This window comes from Trametes versicolor (genome assembly GCF_000271585.1).
Source record: "Trametes versicolor FP-101664 SS1 unplaced genomic scaffold TRAVEscaffold_6, whole genome shotgun sequence".
Taxonomy (NCBI): Eukaryota; Fungi; Basidiomycota; class Agaricomycetes; order Polyporales; family Polyporaceae; genus Trametes; species Trametes versicolor.
In genome coordinates, this window is record NW_007360326.1 from 1,490,466 (window position 1) to 1,507,582 (window position 17,117).

The following is a 17,117-nucleotide window of genomic DNA, read 5'->3' on the forward strand; positions in this document are numbered from 1 at the left end:
GACGTTTTCTTCGGAGGAAGCTGCCTCGGCTGATCTCAACGGCAGCGCAGGCAATGGCATCAGGAGCATGCGCTCGCCCACTCCTCTCTCGGTGGCGTTCTCTTCTCCAGGATCGGCGATGTTCACCCCGACCCCGGCATTCCAGCCTCGCCCACGGGCCCGCTTTGGTGGGCCGTTGTCTTCTACGACGCCTCTGTCGACCACTACACCCCAAGTCCGGTTTGACACGTATGAGACGCCCAAGCAGTATGCCTATGAGCCGGAAGATCACGACGACGAGGAAGGCCACGATGCCTATCCTATCGCCGAGGACCCAGCAACCCCGCACGCGCATAAGCGGTCGTTCTTGCTCTCAGTCATCAATTCTACCGCTCGTCCTCGACTTCGGTATCCGACACCCCACCCGGGGACTCCAAGCGACGAGTCGCAGTCGCAGTCTTCCGAGTCTCACTCTGAAGTTCAAGCCACGCCAGGTGTGACCCTGCAAAAAGCCTTCGCTGGCGTTACACCTCGCCCGGCCGTGGCAAAGCGGGCACGCCTCTCGCACCCCCTCACCCAGACCTGGAAGGTGACCACCGACTCCGGGTCTGGCTCGGAGTCGCCCTATGACCACGCGATGGACCGCGCGTCTTTCGTCTCGACGGCGTCCTCTCACGACTTGACGACGCATGCGCGGGCGAACGCCTCCTTCGATCCGCTCATGGGCCTTGCCGAGCGCGGGCACGGCGTGGGCCGCTTCAACGCCGGCAAGCTGAACTCGTACCTTCATGGGCTCAATCGCCGTCTGCAGGAGGAGAACGAGAACCTCGTCGCGCGCCTGCGGGCATTCGAGGAGAAGTACGGGCGGGATGTCGAGGGCTCGCCCGCGGCCACCCGTGCTCCTTCCTCTAGTGCGACGCCCGCGTGGGATCCTCCCGCTACTCGGCGATCTAGTGGCGGACGGCGTGTCAGTGCGGGACCGGCTCTCGGGCTGGGGGACGTCACTGAGGAGGACGTCGCCGAGGCCTGGATGGAAGAGAAGGCCGCGCTCGAGGAGATGATCGACGAGATCAAGGAGGAGCTCGAGGCCAGTGCCGCCGACAAGGCGAAGACGGAGGAGGCACTACAGGCAGAACGCGCCGAGCGCGCGCGCGACAAGGACCGGTGGCGCGAACGCATGGTCGAGGTCGAGAAGGGCGTCGAGGGCATCGTCGCGGACCTCGAGCGGCGCCTCGGCGCAGCCGAAGAGTCCGCGAAGCGCGTGGAGGCCGAGCGAACGGAGGACGTCCGCGACGCGGAGCGCCGGCTCGCGGTCGTGCAGGTCGAGAAGGAGGTGCTCGCGGAGCGCCTGAAGAAGGCGGAGGGCGCGCTCGAGAGCGGGCTCGAGCTGGGGGCGGAGGTGAACGCGGCGCACGAGCAGCTCGCGCAGGTGCGCGGCGAGCTGCAGAACGCGCAGCGGCAGATGAAGGAGCTCGAGGACGAGGTGATGCGCGCGGACGAGCGGCAGGACGAGACCGAGGCGTCGCTGCAGGCGGAGCGCAAGCGCACGGCGGCGCTGGAGGAGGAGCTCCGGGACAAGATGGACGAGCTGTCGAACGCGGTGTACCAGTCGGAGCGCCTCGAGGAGGAGATCCGGAAGGTCCGCGCGCAGCTTCGGGAGTCTGAGGATGCGGCGGCGCAGTACGAAGCGGACGCTGCTGCAGATGGTCGTCGTATCCAGGACCTCGAGCACCAGCTTTCCGCTGCCCAGGAGAACGTGCACCAGCTCACGTCTGAGCTGGAGCTGGAGCAGCAGGATAACGACCGTCTGGTTGAAGAGTCCGAGAGGGCGTCCGAGCTCGCCCGCCAGATGGAGGCAGCACTCGAAGCAGCAGAGAAGAAAATGCTCGCGGACGAACAAGAAGTCGCGACTCTGAAGGCCACCGTCGCCTCCCTCGAGCGCGCAGCAGAGAGGCAGCAAGAGAGGTCTGTCTCTGTGTCTCAACTAGGCCCCTCGCAGAGCACTATCACTCGCGACCTGCAGGCGGAGGTCGAGGCGTTGGAGAACGAACTCGACGATGCCCGCAAGGAGATCGCGCGGCTGCAGACAGTCGTCGCGCAATCACCTGCACGCAAGGCTATGGAGAACGCGAAGGACGCCCGCCTCGAGCTGCTTGAGAAGGAGAAAGAGGACCTGCTGGAACGGCTCAAGTCTCTCAAGAACCAGAGCGGCATCTTCGGTACTCCTGGCAGACGGGCTAGCGGAAGCGGCATGTCACCGATGCACCGGCACCTGCTCAACTTGTCCTTCAAGAGCCCAAAGACACCTGGCGGCCCTCTCCGTGATGTAAGTAAACTGTACCATGATATGGCGTGCGTTCTAAATCGGCATTGTAGCTGTCCTGGCTCCAGAACACCATGCAAGACCCGTCGATGTCCCCGGTTGTGGCCGAGCTGGCACGACTGCAGCAAGAGTTGGACCGCGCGAACGCCAGCATTGACGACAAACTCGACCGCCTGGAAGACGCTGGGTTCGGCGTTGTTGACCTCACACAACAGCTGGAGGATGCACGAGACCACATCAATGCCCTGGAGGACGAGATTGCACGGATGACCCGCAAGGAGGAGCGGAGGGAGCATCGCTTGCAACGCCTCCGGTGCACGAAGTGCAGGACCAAGGTCGACACGCGTAGTCTGATGAGTATGGGTGACGCCGATGAGAGGTACGTCGTAACACATAAGACATGCCGTACCATTTCACCTCGCCCTCGATAGTTCTATTCTCGAGGCCTCGACTATGAGTCTACCTGCGGAACCGCCGACGCCTCCCACCAGGACAACAGAGGCACTGCGCTCAGAGCTGAAGCAGGTCAACACACAGCTGGACGCTATGCGTCAAACCTGGGAGGAAGAGAGGAGCAAGATTCTCGGGGAGAATGCTGTCTTGCAAGATGCCGCTAGTCGACTGAACGTCGAGGTTCGTAACGCCAAGGATGAGATCCGCAAGTACGCGGAGGCCGAGCGACGTGGGGAGAAGGCTCGTGCTGGTGTTGAAGGCGTAAGTCGCCTATTCCTGACCTCACGCTTGAACATCGCTGATGAGCACGGAATATAGGAACTGGAGAAGGCAAGGCTCATGATGGCCGAGCTCGAGGCCGAGTTGAAAGCCGAACGTAGCCGTCTCCGTGCACTGACCGCTGAGCAGACGAAGGCTCAGAGGGAGAAGGAGGCCGTCCTGCTCGACTTGCGTCGCACTGAATCCGTACGTCGGTGGAACTTCCCACATGGTAGTCTAACTAACAAGCGTTACCTAGGACATGACCGATGTGCGAGAGCAGCTACAACAAATCAAGCAGGAGAACCATGAACTCGAGAGGGAGTTGCGCAGTACGCACTCTTCTTTAGTACTCAGAATGACGTTCATCTGACCTATCCAAACAGGCAACGCTACCGCTGAACAGAAGGCCCGTCTTCTCGAGGCCAGGGTATCCGAGAACCTCGGGAACATGGAGCAGCTACGCCAAGAACGCTCTATGCTTGCTTCGGATCACAAGGACCTCCAGCGCCGCTATGCGAAAGCCTCTGAGGTACGTCTAGCTTGTTCTTATTCTCACCACGCACGACTGACTATGGGCTGTAGGAGGTGAACCGGCTCAAGAGCGAGTACGCTGCGTCCCAGACCTCGCACGACAACCGGCGGCACGAGCTTGATCTCCGCGTGCTCGAGATCGAGGACCTCCGCCGAGCGCTCTCCAACCAGGCATCTGAGCTGGAGCGCGTAGAGGCAGAGAAGGCACGCCTTGCTGCCGAGAAGGGCGACGTCGCGCGCACCGTGGCGGCGCTCGAGGCGGATCTCCGACGCGTCCGAAGGGATGCTGAGGCATTCGGGCGTGACTTGAAGGCTCTGCGCGCGCAGAAGGACAAGACAGAGGCAGAGCGGAAGGAGGAGCGCGCCGCGGCCGCCCGCTCACAGAAGCAGGCGCAGGCACAACTCCGTGTGCTCAAAGAGGAGCTCGACACCCAGAAGGAGAAGGCGCGCGAGTTGCGAGGGCATGTTTGTGCTGCGTACGTGAACCTTTGCTCTGAGGTTTAACGTGGAGGCTGACGACCGTGTAGGGACGACACCCAGCTCGTGGCGCTCCGGCAGCAGCACAACAAGGAATGCAAAGGTCTCATGGTGCAGATCCGCTACCTGAAGGCGAAGTACACGCGCGAGTACGTGTTCCGCTGCGACCTTGGGTACCAGAAGCAATATCTGCTCGTCTTGATGGCGCGCCTCGAGCGAAAGTGAGTGGTTTACATATGAGTCAGTGTGCATACGATTTAACGAGTGGGTACAGAGAGGAGAAGATCCTTGCGGCCATTGCACGGATAGGATACCTGACGGTGCCATCAAAACCTGCCCCGGCGAAGAGCAAGCACAAGTCGCTGAGAAGCGTCGTGCAGTCTGTCGTGTTCATCAACCGCTCCAGGTACGTCACATCTCCCGCAGGTCACAGCTTAAGTGCAGATGTCTGACACCTCGACTCAGGCGAGCTGGCGAGCAATGGCGGCAGCAGCGTGCGGCGAAGCCCGCAATAGAAGCTGCGCTGCAAGAAGTGCGGAAACGTAGAGCTGTGAACGGGACCACCCCCGCCGGCAAATCGAACTCATGAGCGGCCTATCGCGCTATCTTGGACATTGTACCACTATCCGACTCGCGCCACCTTCATCTCATACCTTGCGATTAGTGTTAATGTTGTGTAGCTGTACCCCGCGCGCATACCGTGTATTATACCATTACCAGCCTCGCGCCATGTATATAGGACCCTACAATATCGAGGAATCAGAATGTCCAGAGAGGCGGAGTGTCGCTATGAGCTTGATCCCGGAGGCGGCGGCCCCGGCCGACCCTTCGTCGCGGACGAGATGACGCGGAAGCCGTCCTTCGCGAAAACGTAGGACGCACCGCTCCATATGGTGGTGCCAGCAACGATTACTCTGTGATATTGTGTGAGTGGGCCACTCAAGAGGAACATATGAAGAAAATAACGTACTGGAGTGCTTGGAGCGGGAGACCGATGTCTAGCGGGAGTATAGGACTCACAGTCGCGGTGCCCATGAGCAAGAGCTGGAGCGCGGTGTTCACCTAAGCAATCGATCAGTGCAGCATTCAACCCACATCTCTGTCATACCAGAAAAAACGCCGTAGAGCCTACCTTGCTGATACCGGTGGGGCGAACCTCAGCAGATGGGATGGAGAAGTCCCAGTATCGCGTGAACGTTTTCTGTGAGGCGAGGTCACGTGACGTCATCACACGGCGCAGGGGACACGCTCACGGGTGCGGGCAGCGTCGTGTAGCGGATGTAGAACGCGGTGAGGCTGAGCAGCACGTCGCGCCCGAGGATGATTGCAGCAAGGGGGACTGGCACGCGCGCGCCGGGGGTGAGTAGCCTGAGAGGACGGCATATGGGGATTGACATACCGGGAATGAGGTCCTTGACTGCGAGCGTGACCACGAGCGTCGTCATGAGCATCTTGTCCGCCGCGGGGTCGAGGATTGTCCCGAGGACGGAGCCCATGTTGAACCTCCGGGCGAGCCATCCGTCGACCTTGAGAACACCGAAGCCAGTTCCAGTGGAACGTTCACTTGAGCATGAGAGAAGGAGAGACGCGAACCAAGTCTGTCAGGCCGGCATACACGAGCAGGCCGGTCGCGAGGTAAAACTCGTCGTGAACGATCGCCCAGCCAAGGACGGGGCACGCGACTATGCGGGAGAGCGTGAGGAGATTGGGTATGGTGTAGATGTTCTCCCTGACTATCGGAGCAGCTGCCTTCTCCGGCGCGTCATCTTTCTCGGGTCGCGGTGCAGGAGGTTTTGGTAATGGAGGAGTGTTTCGGAGGGCCGTATAGATGGAGAACGAGCGGAGATACGCGGTTGGTGTGCGTCGCGTGTAGACACTTGCGGTGGCGAGAGGTCCTCGCCAGGCTGCCCGGTGGAAGTTGCCAATATCCAAGCGGAGAGCTCGTGTACAGGCAATAGAGAGTGACATCCGTCCACCAAGTCGCCAGCAATATCTTAGTGTAACGCGAGCAAGGAGTTTGGGAGTGAAGCTGAGGGAGAGAGGGAGAGAGGTGGAAGGTCGGTTTGGGCGGCATACACATGATCGGCCCTAGCCGCGGAGTTCGCCGATCCACATCGTCATAGGTGGCCGCTATACACAAGCTCCCCTAAGCACCCACCGTTTCGTTCGTTTACTCATGAATCGCGTACGGATGGTGCTCAATCTTGTGGGGAGATTTTGAGAGGTCAAGAAACCGTATGCGGATGGCCAAGCATGGATGGAGGTCACTCCGTCATGGTGAGCCTTGGGTACAGCGTAATATAACGACATGCGTCTTTGACACATACATGGCCGCCTGGCGAAATGGCATCGCGTCTGACTACGAATCAGGAGATTGCAGGTTCGACCCCTGCGGTGGTCATTTTTGCCCTCCCCACTTCTCGTGTGTGCACCGCCGGTAATCCCGGATAATGACATTGATCGTAGCATACGATCGATCCGGATGCTTCGCCAAGCGCACATGGACCCACAAAGGCTACATTTTCACACAAGTTGCTCTAAAGCGGTGTTTGGTGTGGAATGCGTGAAATCTGGGTGAATGTGATGAGCATTGTTTTGCGAAGACGGGTCACTAGTATGGTGCCAATTGTCCAAGTATGTGCATGTGGTAATGATGTACAGTGTAAGTAGTAATGATCGAAAGCAAGCGAGAGCGAAGGGGGTATGGCTACAGCAGAAAGCAATTGAGAGCGAGAACCTACAGTAAAAAGCGGCATTAGTAGATACAGTTTAACAATGGGCAGCCAGACTAGGACTCGAGTGACAAGATGTAGCCAGAGAGAGCACGCGCGATGACCCAAAAAGAATGAGACCGTGGCCGTGGCGGCCTACCGCCACGCACACGCTCCTTCAAGAAGCGCACAGGCGACGGAGTGCACGCGTGACATAGAGCGCGAGTTCCTGCAAGAAGGAAAGACGGACGTGAGCGCCAGCACGCGTACGCGTAAAAACACCACTCCGCGCACCACGACCACCGTAGCCAGCCCGCGCGGCTTCTCCACTTTTGTTTCGAACAGCACGCGCTCCAGGTTGGCAAGGTCCTCTTGGCTCCCGTGCTCGGCCACGTCGCTCCTGGCTTCCGCTACGCCCTGCACACACTCGTCAACTCCAACCGTACGCGCACACAACGCGTCCACAGCACCACTCACCAGAGCACCGTGGCCTTGCTCCGCGTCCTCAAATACGTCCGCTTCAGCGCCCTCAGCCGCGTCCGCCGCCATCTACCAATATCAACAACACGACCGCAGCCTTGAGCACCCAGGGAACACGCCGACACCAAGGCGCTGTGATGGACTCACCATGAACAGATCGATCCGCCTGACACGCCGTTCCTGAGTGTACGGGTGGTGGCGGCGGCCGTGGCTTTCGCAGTACGATGGAAGACGCATACCAGCAAAGTTGGCCGGTCTCGAGAGGACTTGAAGGAGAGGAAAAGAAGGGGGGATAGGGCCTGAGGGTGTCTGAAGCGCGAAGGTCGAGCAATTTTAACCAAGCTCTAGGCGTCCCCGTGGCCGGGTAGCGCACTAGAAGTCAAAATCGCGTGGCGGGCGGTGGTGGAAGGCAACCAGAGACGGGGGTCATGGGCCAATAAAAGCAGGCGAGAGCGCTGTGAGGAACGTGAAGGGATGAAAATTTTACTCCAGCTCGGGCGCGAGGGAGGGACCCCAGGCTGCAGGGCCAGGCCGACGTGAGGATTGATTGAGGACGCCCGGGGAGGAAACCAAGATTGCGCATGGGCGCGCTCCGTTGCGTAAATGGCGCAGCGCGAGCCGATCCTGGTACTCCCACCTCTGCGTTTGCAGGTACGTCCCCACTCGGTTGGTCGCCGCTTCGTCGCTCGTACTTCGATGCACGTCTTCTTGAGGCTATACACTCACCGCCTCAGGACGACAAAGGCCGTGTACGCACGCTTTTTTCGGTCGGACGGCTTCTAACAACGGCGGAATATTCTTCCAGCTCGAAATTCGGACCCGTGGGGAGCCAGGTCGAGTCGAGTCAACCCAGCTGTATGTATGCTTGAGGCGCACGTTCCTTCGCCCCCCGCTTGAGGGTCTTGAGGGTGTAGCGACTAGAAGCAGACCAACCGCCCCGCATGTCTTGGATGCCGTTATTCGAGAAAATGCCGCAGCACATTCGGATCCCAGGAGCTGCGGAGCCGCTGGCGCGAACGGAGGAGTCCGAGTAGAAGCAACTCGGAGGGGAGAGAGCCGGAGGTGCGTCGTGCAGTCTCCTTTGCTGTCTGTCATCTGCTGCAGCTGGCCTACGGCCGTTTGGTGATATGATCAGCCATCTAACGTGCGAAGGGAGTAGCAAACGTATAGGACTTTGACAGGGATATACGGGTGCTCGACGTGGAATCGCCAGCAAGTAGCCCCTTCCGCGGGACGACGACATCGTGATGCCTACGGGTAAAAGGACAGTCAGTCCAGTGTCCCTCTCTCAGTAGCATTAACGGCACATCTTCGCGACTCAACAACTCCCTCCAACGACGACAACCACCAAGGTTGAAGCTAGGTTGAAGACGATTTTCCGAGGAGAAAGCGCCGTGACCGCGGTCACAGTCACCGGAGGAACGTCGAAATTTTGAGGCAAGTCTTCGCTCCTTGAAGCACAAGTTGTCGGATGAGCAAGGATATACCTCATAGTGAACTGCAGATGGCACGGAATAGCGCGACCAGGTGCAAGTACAGCATGTGAAAGGGACACGAAGAGACACACGCCGCGGGAGAAGCATCACCAACTTACTCGGCATCGGGCCTAAACTTGAACACGTCCTGAAGATGCAGGACGGACACCCCGGCGCTCATCGGAGCGAGGAACACCAACGGGACCTTTGATGGGTTATTACGCGCACGCCGAACACGCATACGAAGAATACGCACCGTGAATAGGCCCACTCCGCTTCGTTCCTCCTGGAAAACTCCCGGCACGCTCCGTATAGGATCGCAACGAACGCGAAGGCGCGAAGAAAGCTTGTCTTGATGAAAGGCCATAGGAATTCGAGGCGCAGGTAGCTTGCCAACGGTAGCTTCGGATTAATATCGGATAGCGATGCCCAGGGAAAAGGTGTCGCCAGTCTGAGGACGAGGAAGACGCGAGAGGATAGCATTCGTCCTGAGGCCGTGACCGGGTGCCATTAGAGAGCAACACGCCGTCGAGGTAAGCACGAACAAGCTAGCCTGAATCCGTCGAGGTCTGTCCTCATCTTCATCCGCAGCGTTTGTCGACAAGCAGCATCGTACGGTCGAGGAGGCATACCAGGAACAACAGGCACATGAGGAGTCTCGAGGAAGTCGCGAATCTGCCGTACCGTCCGTCCCAATCGAGGGATACCGCCGGGCCATCTTGCGAGCCAGGGGCGGACCGCGCTCCCGGCCCCACTGGCAGGTACCCCCACCGACACCCACTGATGGCACCGCTTCCGAGTTGCTCAGGGCCTTTGGAAACCTTCGTGAGAATCGCGGGTGAAGCACAATACATAGAAACATCAAGAGCACATTTTCCAGAACTTGTGCGGGTCGTCGGTGCTTGTGCCAAAGTTGGTCTTATGACGCAAATCTACGAACCTTGCCGTCCTCGAGACAACACAAAGGAGTGCTTAGGCTGTTGCGGAGCCATAGCACAACCCACATGCATTGTGTTGTTATGATAATAATAATGAACCGATACACAACTATTGTAATGCGAATAGCATTGAGACGTTCCTGGATATCATCGTCTGCTTCGTCGATAGGGTCGGGTTGGAGCAAAACATCCTCCCTACAAGCAAAATGACCACCGCAGGGGTCGAACCTGCAATCTCCTGATTCGTAGTCAGACGCGATGCCATTTCGCCAGGCGGCCATGAGTATTAAAACTTTACGCAGCAATACAATACGCTATCCATCTAGCTATATATCGAAGACAACACCGGTGAGTAGTTACTACGCTAGGACTCTTGGAACCAATCTCGACTACTGAATACACGAGGGTGTGCTGGTGTCTGCTGGTGATGTTTGCTACGATGTTTGAACGAAGATCCGGCCATGGTCCATGAGTTCAGGACGGCTCCTCCGATGCCCACATGTAACCGCATCTGAAATCATAGTACGCATGTTGGTAGACTTGCGCCTCGCCAGCTGCGGATCTTGGGTGTTGTGAGACACACTTCACACGAACATATGGTTGAAATTTGTTGGAAGTCGATGTCAGGGCCATGCAAACTCATACTTCTAGTTATGGCTTGCAGCGTCGTATTTGATCTGAGGGCCTGGACCTATCCGATGTCGTCGATGTGCAAACACATCTGAGACTCAGCATGAGACGCCGGAGGCCTCGGCTTCAAAGCGGGAAGAGAGCTTGACGGCTTGCTCGGGCGCGTAGCACATGTCCGGGCCAAGGTGGACGCATTGGGCGGCGGCGCCGAGCGTCGGCGCGCCTCCACCGCGTCGCCACCGCGTCCACAGGCCGGTCGAGGTCAGAAGGCGCGCCCGCCCGACAACACGCACGACGCTCGCTGTTTTGTCCCGCCGTCCCGCCGTTCCAGACAGGCCGCAGGCGGATGCATATGTCAAAATCTTCAAAATTCAGACGATCCAACGGGTGTCTCGGCCAACGAGTGCGAGGCACGCGTCCCTACGCGTCCGCCTTCTCGCCGTTGTGCTCATGCTTTCGGCTGCAGCTCCGTGTCGCCAGGCCCGAGAACAGCGTGGCTCGCAAAAGCCCGGCGCGCGAGTCCGAGGGGCAGATGAGATGGCAGCGTTGCGATTTGCCCGGCGGCGGGGGGCGATCGAGATTCTGCGGATCGGCGTTTGGTTTAGCATGTGATAAGGGGCGCGAGCGGGCGGGCCGCATTTGGAAGCCCCGCTGGCGGCCAAGTTCCAGAGGTGCAAGGCGACTCGGGTAGAGGGCGGCGCCGGCCGAGGCGGGGTAACTCAAACAGACGTGGATGCGATCGTCTGAGTTCGCGCTGCTCATCATCAGAGAACGCACGGAGAAATTGCACGTACGCTGCAGTACGTACGACTCGGTGGTTCGACGGCGGTCGAGCGGATTCGGAGAGTCGATGCCTGCGTGCTGCGGCCCGCGGGGCATCGAGGTCGGACGATGCCATAATGCACCCACTCGGGGGAAGCTCAGGAGGGCGAAGAGGCGGCTGCGGATGATCAAGCTCGAGTCCTGACGCGTCGGATTCGACTCACATTTGGCACTGCGTTCCAGTGCGTTCCTTGTGCGATGAAGCGCTTGCATTGCTAAGAAGCTTGGACCGGTTGGTTCGCGGATGTAGAGGGCGCGCAGAGTGGTCACAAGGTCCGGGGAAGTCGCTCAAAGAGGGAACCGCGAGCTTGGAGACCGGGCGGATGGAAGGTGGCTCGGACCATGCGTGTTCGTTGCTCAGCCGGCGACGAACAACTGAACAGTGCTATATCTGGCCTGCGCGTCGCGGGTGGTTGGTGGCAACACAGCTAGCCAGGTCAAGTGACGGGGGCGCAGCACCGCTGGCCGTCAACATGAGAATGCGAAACGGGACGCTGCCCGGGGCTCTGCGGAAGAGGCAGGGCGGGTGCCACGGAGCGGGCGGGGGTGGTCACGGGCCTGTCCCACCCCGCACTGATTTTACGACATCGAGCGACCTGCGCATTGCGGGGGTCCGTGGAGGCGCTGTACACCACAGCATGACGCTTGTGCGGGCAGCGAACGCGAGGCTCGCTCGGGCGATCGAGGGTGACCGGAAGAACGACAGTGGGTACGGTGGCGAGTGGCGAGTGGGGCGAGCTAAGTGCGATATCGCACTCCACCTGCGCCGTCGACAGAGGCCGAGACGAGGTGGACGGTGGAGGAGGTCCGTGGGGAGCTCGATTTCATGTGGTCGTGGGCCGAGAGGCTGCGAAGGGCACGCGAGGAAAGCTGTGAGAATGCAGCCAGGGCGTGATGGACACTCCTCGGGAGATCCAGAGGTCCGTCCGGACCGTGCGGGGGCTCCGGACGGCGCACCGGAGCCTGAGGGCCATCTCCGTTGCGCAGAGGGGCACAGAAAATGGCACAGAATGCTGAATGTATGCAGAGTGCGATCGATGGCGAGCATCAAGGATGAGTCGGGCGGGAGGATCGATGAGGGCGCCGTGGCCGGCGGGGGGTGCGAGAGGGCGGGGGGCGGGAAGAAGGAAGAGGCGGGGACGCAGGAGCGGGCGAAAAAGGCACGTGGGAGATGGCAGATGGGGGATCGGGGAAGAGCGGGCTTTTCCAGGCAGACCCTCGCGCCGCCAACGAATCGAGCTCTCCACCGTCGTCCATCCCATTTCCTCCCTTCGCCATCCATGGCGCCCCCTTCCTAATCGACCAAGCCCACCCCCACCTCGTCACCCACACGGCCGTCTAGTCTGCACGCCCAGCGCGCTGTCGACGACGTCCTCCCATCACCAAGCAGCTGGTCACCAGGCCTTTCTGCTTCTTTAGTCTCTCGGATATCCGCTACCGACTCACCGTCGGTTCCACAACTCTCTTCTGGGACTTTTTCCTCTCCTCTCTCACCTTACGAACCGTCGTCTGTCTCCTCCGACACACCACTGCCCCTCCTGGCGACCACGACGGCAATGCCTATCCCTGCGACCTTGACGAGCTATCTGCCCGTCTTGCTTGTCTCTGTCACCCATAATGCTGCGCCTGACGACTCGTCATTCGTCACCCTCCCCGAAGGCCAAGTTGACTACCTCTCTCACGACTGGAAGGAGGAGGACGTCTGGCGGTCATGGCGCAGTATGACCCGCCAGAAGAACGCGATCGCCAACGGAATGCGTCTCGAAAACGCGAGTTGGCGGACGTGGTGGAAGCAGAGAAACAAGCTCAAGACGATTAGTCCGGAGACCCTCAATTGGTGTGTTTTATATCCTCTTAGCCGTTCATCTCTCGTATCTCGCTCCCAAACATGAGGGGTTCGTATGGTCGAGATAGCACTCCTCGTGTTCAGGAGCCGTGATACCGCGTTTTACCTGCGTGTCTCTAACGTCGTTTGGCAGGTTAAAGGACTCTGACGTGACCTGGCTGTATGGCCCTCTACACATCGGTCACGATTGGACAGATTACTCGACGAAGAAGATTCCCAAACTCGCCGCTATCCATCGGAAAACTAGTACTGACCACCTCCCCGGTCCTTACAAGACCAACAAGCACCTCAAGGGTCTTCCTTCACCTCCCGCACCCTTGCCCAAGAAGCCTATACTGAAGCGTAGGAGCATCAGTCAGCTTCTCTCTCTCCCCGCCAGTCCCTTCTTCAATCACCTGGAGAGCGATGAAGAATCTGAGGAACGCGACGACGGCTCCAGCACTTCGACTCTCACACGTCCGCCACTCATGCACACCAAGAGCGATACGCACATCAGCTTGCGCGGGCGCCCTTTCCGCAAGAACTCGCCACCACGCATAATCGCGGAGGATGGCACTGCGCCCCCTGTCGCGCAATTAGCGCCTGGCAGCGAGGCCTCTGGTTCTACCGGCAGCGATCAAGACTTGAGCGGCAGTTCGAGCATTGGCGTTGACGGCTCCCACGGGCCAGGGGGGAAGAAGAAGCACATCAGCTTCAACACGTTCGTGGAACAGTGCATTGCGATTGAGAAGCCCAAGACGAAGCGCACCAACACGGGTCCTACACGCGAGGGTCGTGTCTTTGATGCCTACGATGATGGGTGAGTGGCGCAGCTCTGAATGGTATACGATGTACCCGATCCTAATATACCTATGTCAGGTACGACTCTGAACTCGGATACGAAGGCGAATACGAGGAGCCTGTCTCGTATTACGGTCCGGGTTCGGATTCGGACGACGATGACGACGACGTCCTCGAGATGCGCACGGCCTCTAGCCGTTCCCGCTCATCCTCCTCTTCGCGAAGTTCGCCGTTTGCCACGACATTTGGCGTTGATACTACGGCAGCCCGGCCCCGTCCTCCCATGGTCCGCCGCGCTTCTACCGACCGGGAACACGTCACCATCGCTCCGATCCCACCCACATTATTGAAGAGCACCGGCGTGGGTAACGAGCTGGGAACCGTCCTCGAAGGCAGAATGCCGGAGTCGCCAAATGAGGTCGACCTCGTGTGGGTGCCTCCGGCGAGCTACAGCCAACCGGGAACCCCGAACCTAGGCAGCAACGAGGACGTGTACCACCATCGCGAGTCGTACTTCAGTGTCGGCACTTCTTCTCCCTATCCTCGATCTCCGCTCGCACGGTCCCCGGTCCCCGGATCCTCGCCGCGTATACCAAGCGTCGGTATGCCGGCTGAGCACTCGATCGGCGGGTCCTCGCTCCAACGCTCGAACTCGGGCACCTTCTATGGCGCACAGTCGATGGTTGATTCCCCCATGCAGATTGACGACATCGCGCATCCTCCGGTCGGGGACGCGTACGACTACTTCGGCGGACCTGATCTTGGCGAGGATTTCAGCCAGACGCACTTATCCCGGAGACGCAGTCGGACGGACGTGCGGGACGACGACGGGGATGTTATCATGCGCGTTGCGGATGGCAGTGCCTCTAGCGTTACGATGGGACGGAGTAACAGCGGTGGCTGGCATGCCACCTCGTCCAACGCGGGCGGGAGCAACATGCCGGTCGTCGTGGTGAACGAGGCCAGCGGTGCAGTCGAGGAACGCCAGGAGCGGTCGCGCGAAAGCAGTCCAGCCAGGCCGGCTGTTGCTTTCAGGTTACCAGAACAGGAAGCCTCCCCTCCGACCGCGCATGGATCATTACCCTCCACCCCCGCTGTGCCTGTGCCTCGCGTGAACTCTGCACACTCCCAGCTCGTCTCGTCGTCAATATCCAGCACACACTCAATACCGTCGTCCGCGCCGGGCTCCGCCCCTTGCGATCCGGCGCTCTTGTCTGCGGACGGCGCGCCGTCGCGCGGCCGCACACCCCATTCCCCGAGTGTGAGCGGGAGCACGACGACAGGCTCGTCGTCCTACTCGCACTCGACCGACTCGCGCAGCGCGTCCAGTTCTCGCGGGCGTTCGTCAACGCGCACGTCGTCGTTCTCGGACCACGAGCGCTCCGGCAGCCGCAGCAGGAGTCGTGGGACGAGCTCGCCCATGGGCAGCATCTCGCCAACTGGCAGCGCGATTGGTATCGGCAGTGCTTACGCAGGCACTCGGTGTCGCGATCGTGGCGTCGTCGTCGAGCAGCGGAGCAGCAGAAGACGTGGTGGCGAAGAGGAGCGCGGGCGCGAGCGCACCGGTAGGCGGTTAGGCGACAGCTTGAGCCCGCCGAACGCGGTGGGCTCGCCGTCGCGCGGCAGCGACAGCGGCGATGGCGCGTACCAGCCATACTCCCCGGTCTTGTCGGACATCCCGGAGAAGTCGATGCGGATACCGTCGCCGCCGTCGTCCGTGTCCGGGTCGTCGACCGAGACGGCGAGCGTGTCGACTGTGGGCCCGAGCCAGGCTCAGCAGGAAGCACGTGAGGCGTTAGCGCGTCCGAGCCGTTCAGCTGATCCCGCTGCGAAGCTCCCGACGGTCGCGGTGGCGATCCCGTCACCCATTCCCGAAGAGGAGGAAGAGGAGCGGAGATCAAGACAGCCTACGCCGGCGAACTCGCCTGTAGCTGCCTTCCGGATGCAGGTGCCCCCGGCGCAGAAGGCCGAACCCGTACCGTCCCCCGTCTTCGCATCTCACGAGCCTCCTTCGTCTTCCACTGCGACCTCGCCGAGCACCGGCAAGTCGCCGGAGACCTCACCTAGTCCTCCCTCCCCGTCTGAGGAGTCGCCGAAGTCCCCTGATAGCTCGAATGCTCTGAGGCATCCGACGCGCGCCCAGCGGGTGTCTTTTGACGGCATGCAGGAGCAGGCTGGGACGCTGGTGAACCGCGCAGCCGAGATTGTGCAATCGGCGCGTGGTTTCCTCGGGTCAATATGGAACTAGAGCAAGCTCAACGAACGTGCGCTCGCCTCCCCGACACATCCTACTCCGTTACCCCTCTAAACCTGCCATCACGCATCGCATAATCCGCCTTGCTGCCTGCAATTGCATCCCCATCCATGACGACTGTCCCAACACATCATGATCTCGTTCCGTCACTCAAGTTATTATTCGAATATGCGTATGGCAGCTGTTTATCGCCCCGCTCTCGTCTCCGGGCAACTATATCTTCTTCTATGCTTACTTACCCGGCGTCCTGCTCTTAATTCCCGCCGCGCGCGACCCATTGCACTGCGACCGGCGCTGTCTCACGTGTTCACATTCCCCCGGCTCCCCTTGTCTCCCTCCCTCTGCACATCATGCACTTGCAACCCGACGCCGTGGTGGCGTCACACCCCACACGTGTATCCCCGTCCTCGCGCAGCCGCATCGCATCCTGTTGTTTTCTTGGACCTTCTCCCGCCCCATTTCCCCTCTTCCCTCTCCGCGCTCACGCCCCCCCTTCCTCTCCTCTCCTTGGTTTGGTCTGGTCAAGTGCCGTGTCGTGTATCCGTACTCCCCCCATCCCAATGTCCGCTCTCCATTGCCATCAATCTCCCCCGTATTCCCCGCATCCTGTCCCGCGTCCCGTTTCCCCGGCTCGGCTTCCCCTGGGCGTAGTACTAGCAGCAGTAGGTTTGGTGTCCGTGTCCGCGTGTGTCCCCCGCACGAGTACCGTATAGTGCGCTGCGCACGCGCGGGCGTGCGTGCGCGGCAGTAGTGTTCGTTGTTGCGGCAGCCCTTCTCCCCCGGCTCTCTCTTTCTCCTCGTGCGCTGCCGCGTGTATCTCTCTAGGCGTCTCTCCCCGCTTTGTTTCATAGATGTACTTTTGGGTGTATATACTCTACTGAAAGCCACTCTTAACGTTTATCGGATATTCCGGGTCGGTGTGCGTGTGTCGTCTCGGGCGACGTGGATGGTTTGATGTATTGACGACCTACTGACAGTTGCAATTGTAGAATCGGTGGACCCCCCAAGCGACTTGGTGCGTCTTCTAGCCAATGATTTGAACTACCACTGATGAGCACTGAGGGAATTGTAAGATAGCTCACTGCGTCCGAAGTGCCTGGCGATCCTCGTGTTACCTGCCTAGGACGGTACAGGCAACAAACAGTACAGGCGTAAAC

At 60.0% G+C, this 17,117-nt stretch overlaps 4 protein-coding genes and 2 non-coding genes across 6 annotated transcripts; 3 read left to right on the forward strand and 3 right to left on the reverse strand.

The window, feature by feature from the left end:
• Positions 1 to 581: 581 nt before the first annotated feature.
• TRAVEDRAFT_29132 (uncharacterized protein) lies at positions 582 to 1,435 on the forward strand (the record flags this gene model as incomplete). Its single annotated transcript, XM_008040003.1, has 1 exon — positions 582 to 1,435. A coding segment is annotated over exon 1 (766 nt), but the record flags the coding sequence as incomplete, so codon positions are not given.
• A 3,376-nt stretch (positions 1,436 to 4,811) lies between these two features.
• Positions 4,812 to 6,374, reverse strand: TRAVEDRAFT_37471 (cardiolipin synthase; the record flags this gene model as incomplete). Its single annotated transcript, XM_008040064.1, has 8 exons — positions 4,812 to 4,818; positions 4,864 to 4,938; positions 4,995 to 5,086; positions 5,157 to 5,225; positions 5,278 to 5,363; positions 5,424 to 5,550; positions 5,618 to 5,753; positions 6,352 to 6,374. 8 exons carry the CDS (start codon positions 6,372 to 6,374, stop codon positions 4,812 to 4,814), a joined length of 615 nt encoding a protein of 204 aa, XP_008038255.1.
• Positions 6,354 to 6,425, forward strand: TRAVEDRAFT_t90. Its single transcript has one exon. It is a non-coding gene; the product is annotated as a tRNA-Arg (tRNA).
• Positions 6,426 to 6,598: 173 nt separating this feature from the next.
• Positions 6,599 to 7,464, reverse strand: TRAVEDRAFT_72113 (uncharacterized protein). Its single transcript, XM_008040614.1, has 4 exons — positions 7,363 to 7,464; positions 7,213 to 7,284; positions 7,030 to 7,152; positions 6,599 to 6,964 (listed from the first exon to the last, which is right to left on the reverse strand). Exons 1-4 carry the CDS (start codon positions 7,450 to 7,452, stop codon positions 6,914 to 6,916), a joined length of 336 nt encoding a protein of 111 aa, XP_008038805.1. The 5' UTR covers positions 7,453 to 7,464; the 3' UTR covers positions 6,599 to 6,913.
• A 2,371-nt stretch (positions 7,465 to 9,835) lies between these two features.
• On the reverse strand, positions 9,836 to 9,907 carry TRAVEDRAFT_t97. Its single transcript has one exon. It is a non-coding gene; the product is annotated as a tRNA-Arg (tRNA).
• A 2,534-nt stretch (positions 9,908 to 12,441) lies between these two features.
• Positions 12,442 to 16,508, forward strand: TRAVEDRAFT_64943 (protein phosphatase regulator REG1). Its single transcript, XM_008040615.1, has 3 exons — positions 12,442 to 12,917; positions 13,060 to 13,725; positions 13,785 to 16,508. Exons 1-3 carry the CDS (start codon positions 12,637 to 12,639, stop codon positions 15,952 to 15,954), a joined length of 3,117 nt encoding a protein of 1,038 aa, XP_008038806.1. The 5' UTR covers positions 12,442 to 12,636; the 3' UTR covers positions 15,955 to 16,508.
• Positions 16,509 to 17,117: the final 609 nt, after the last annotated feature.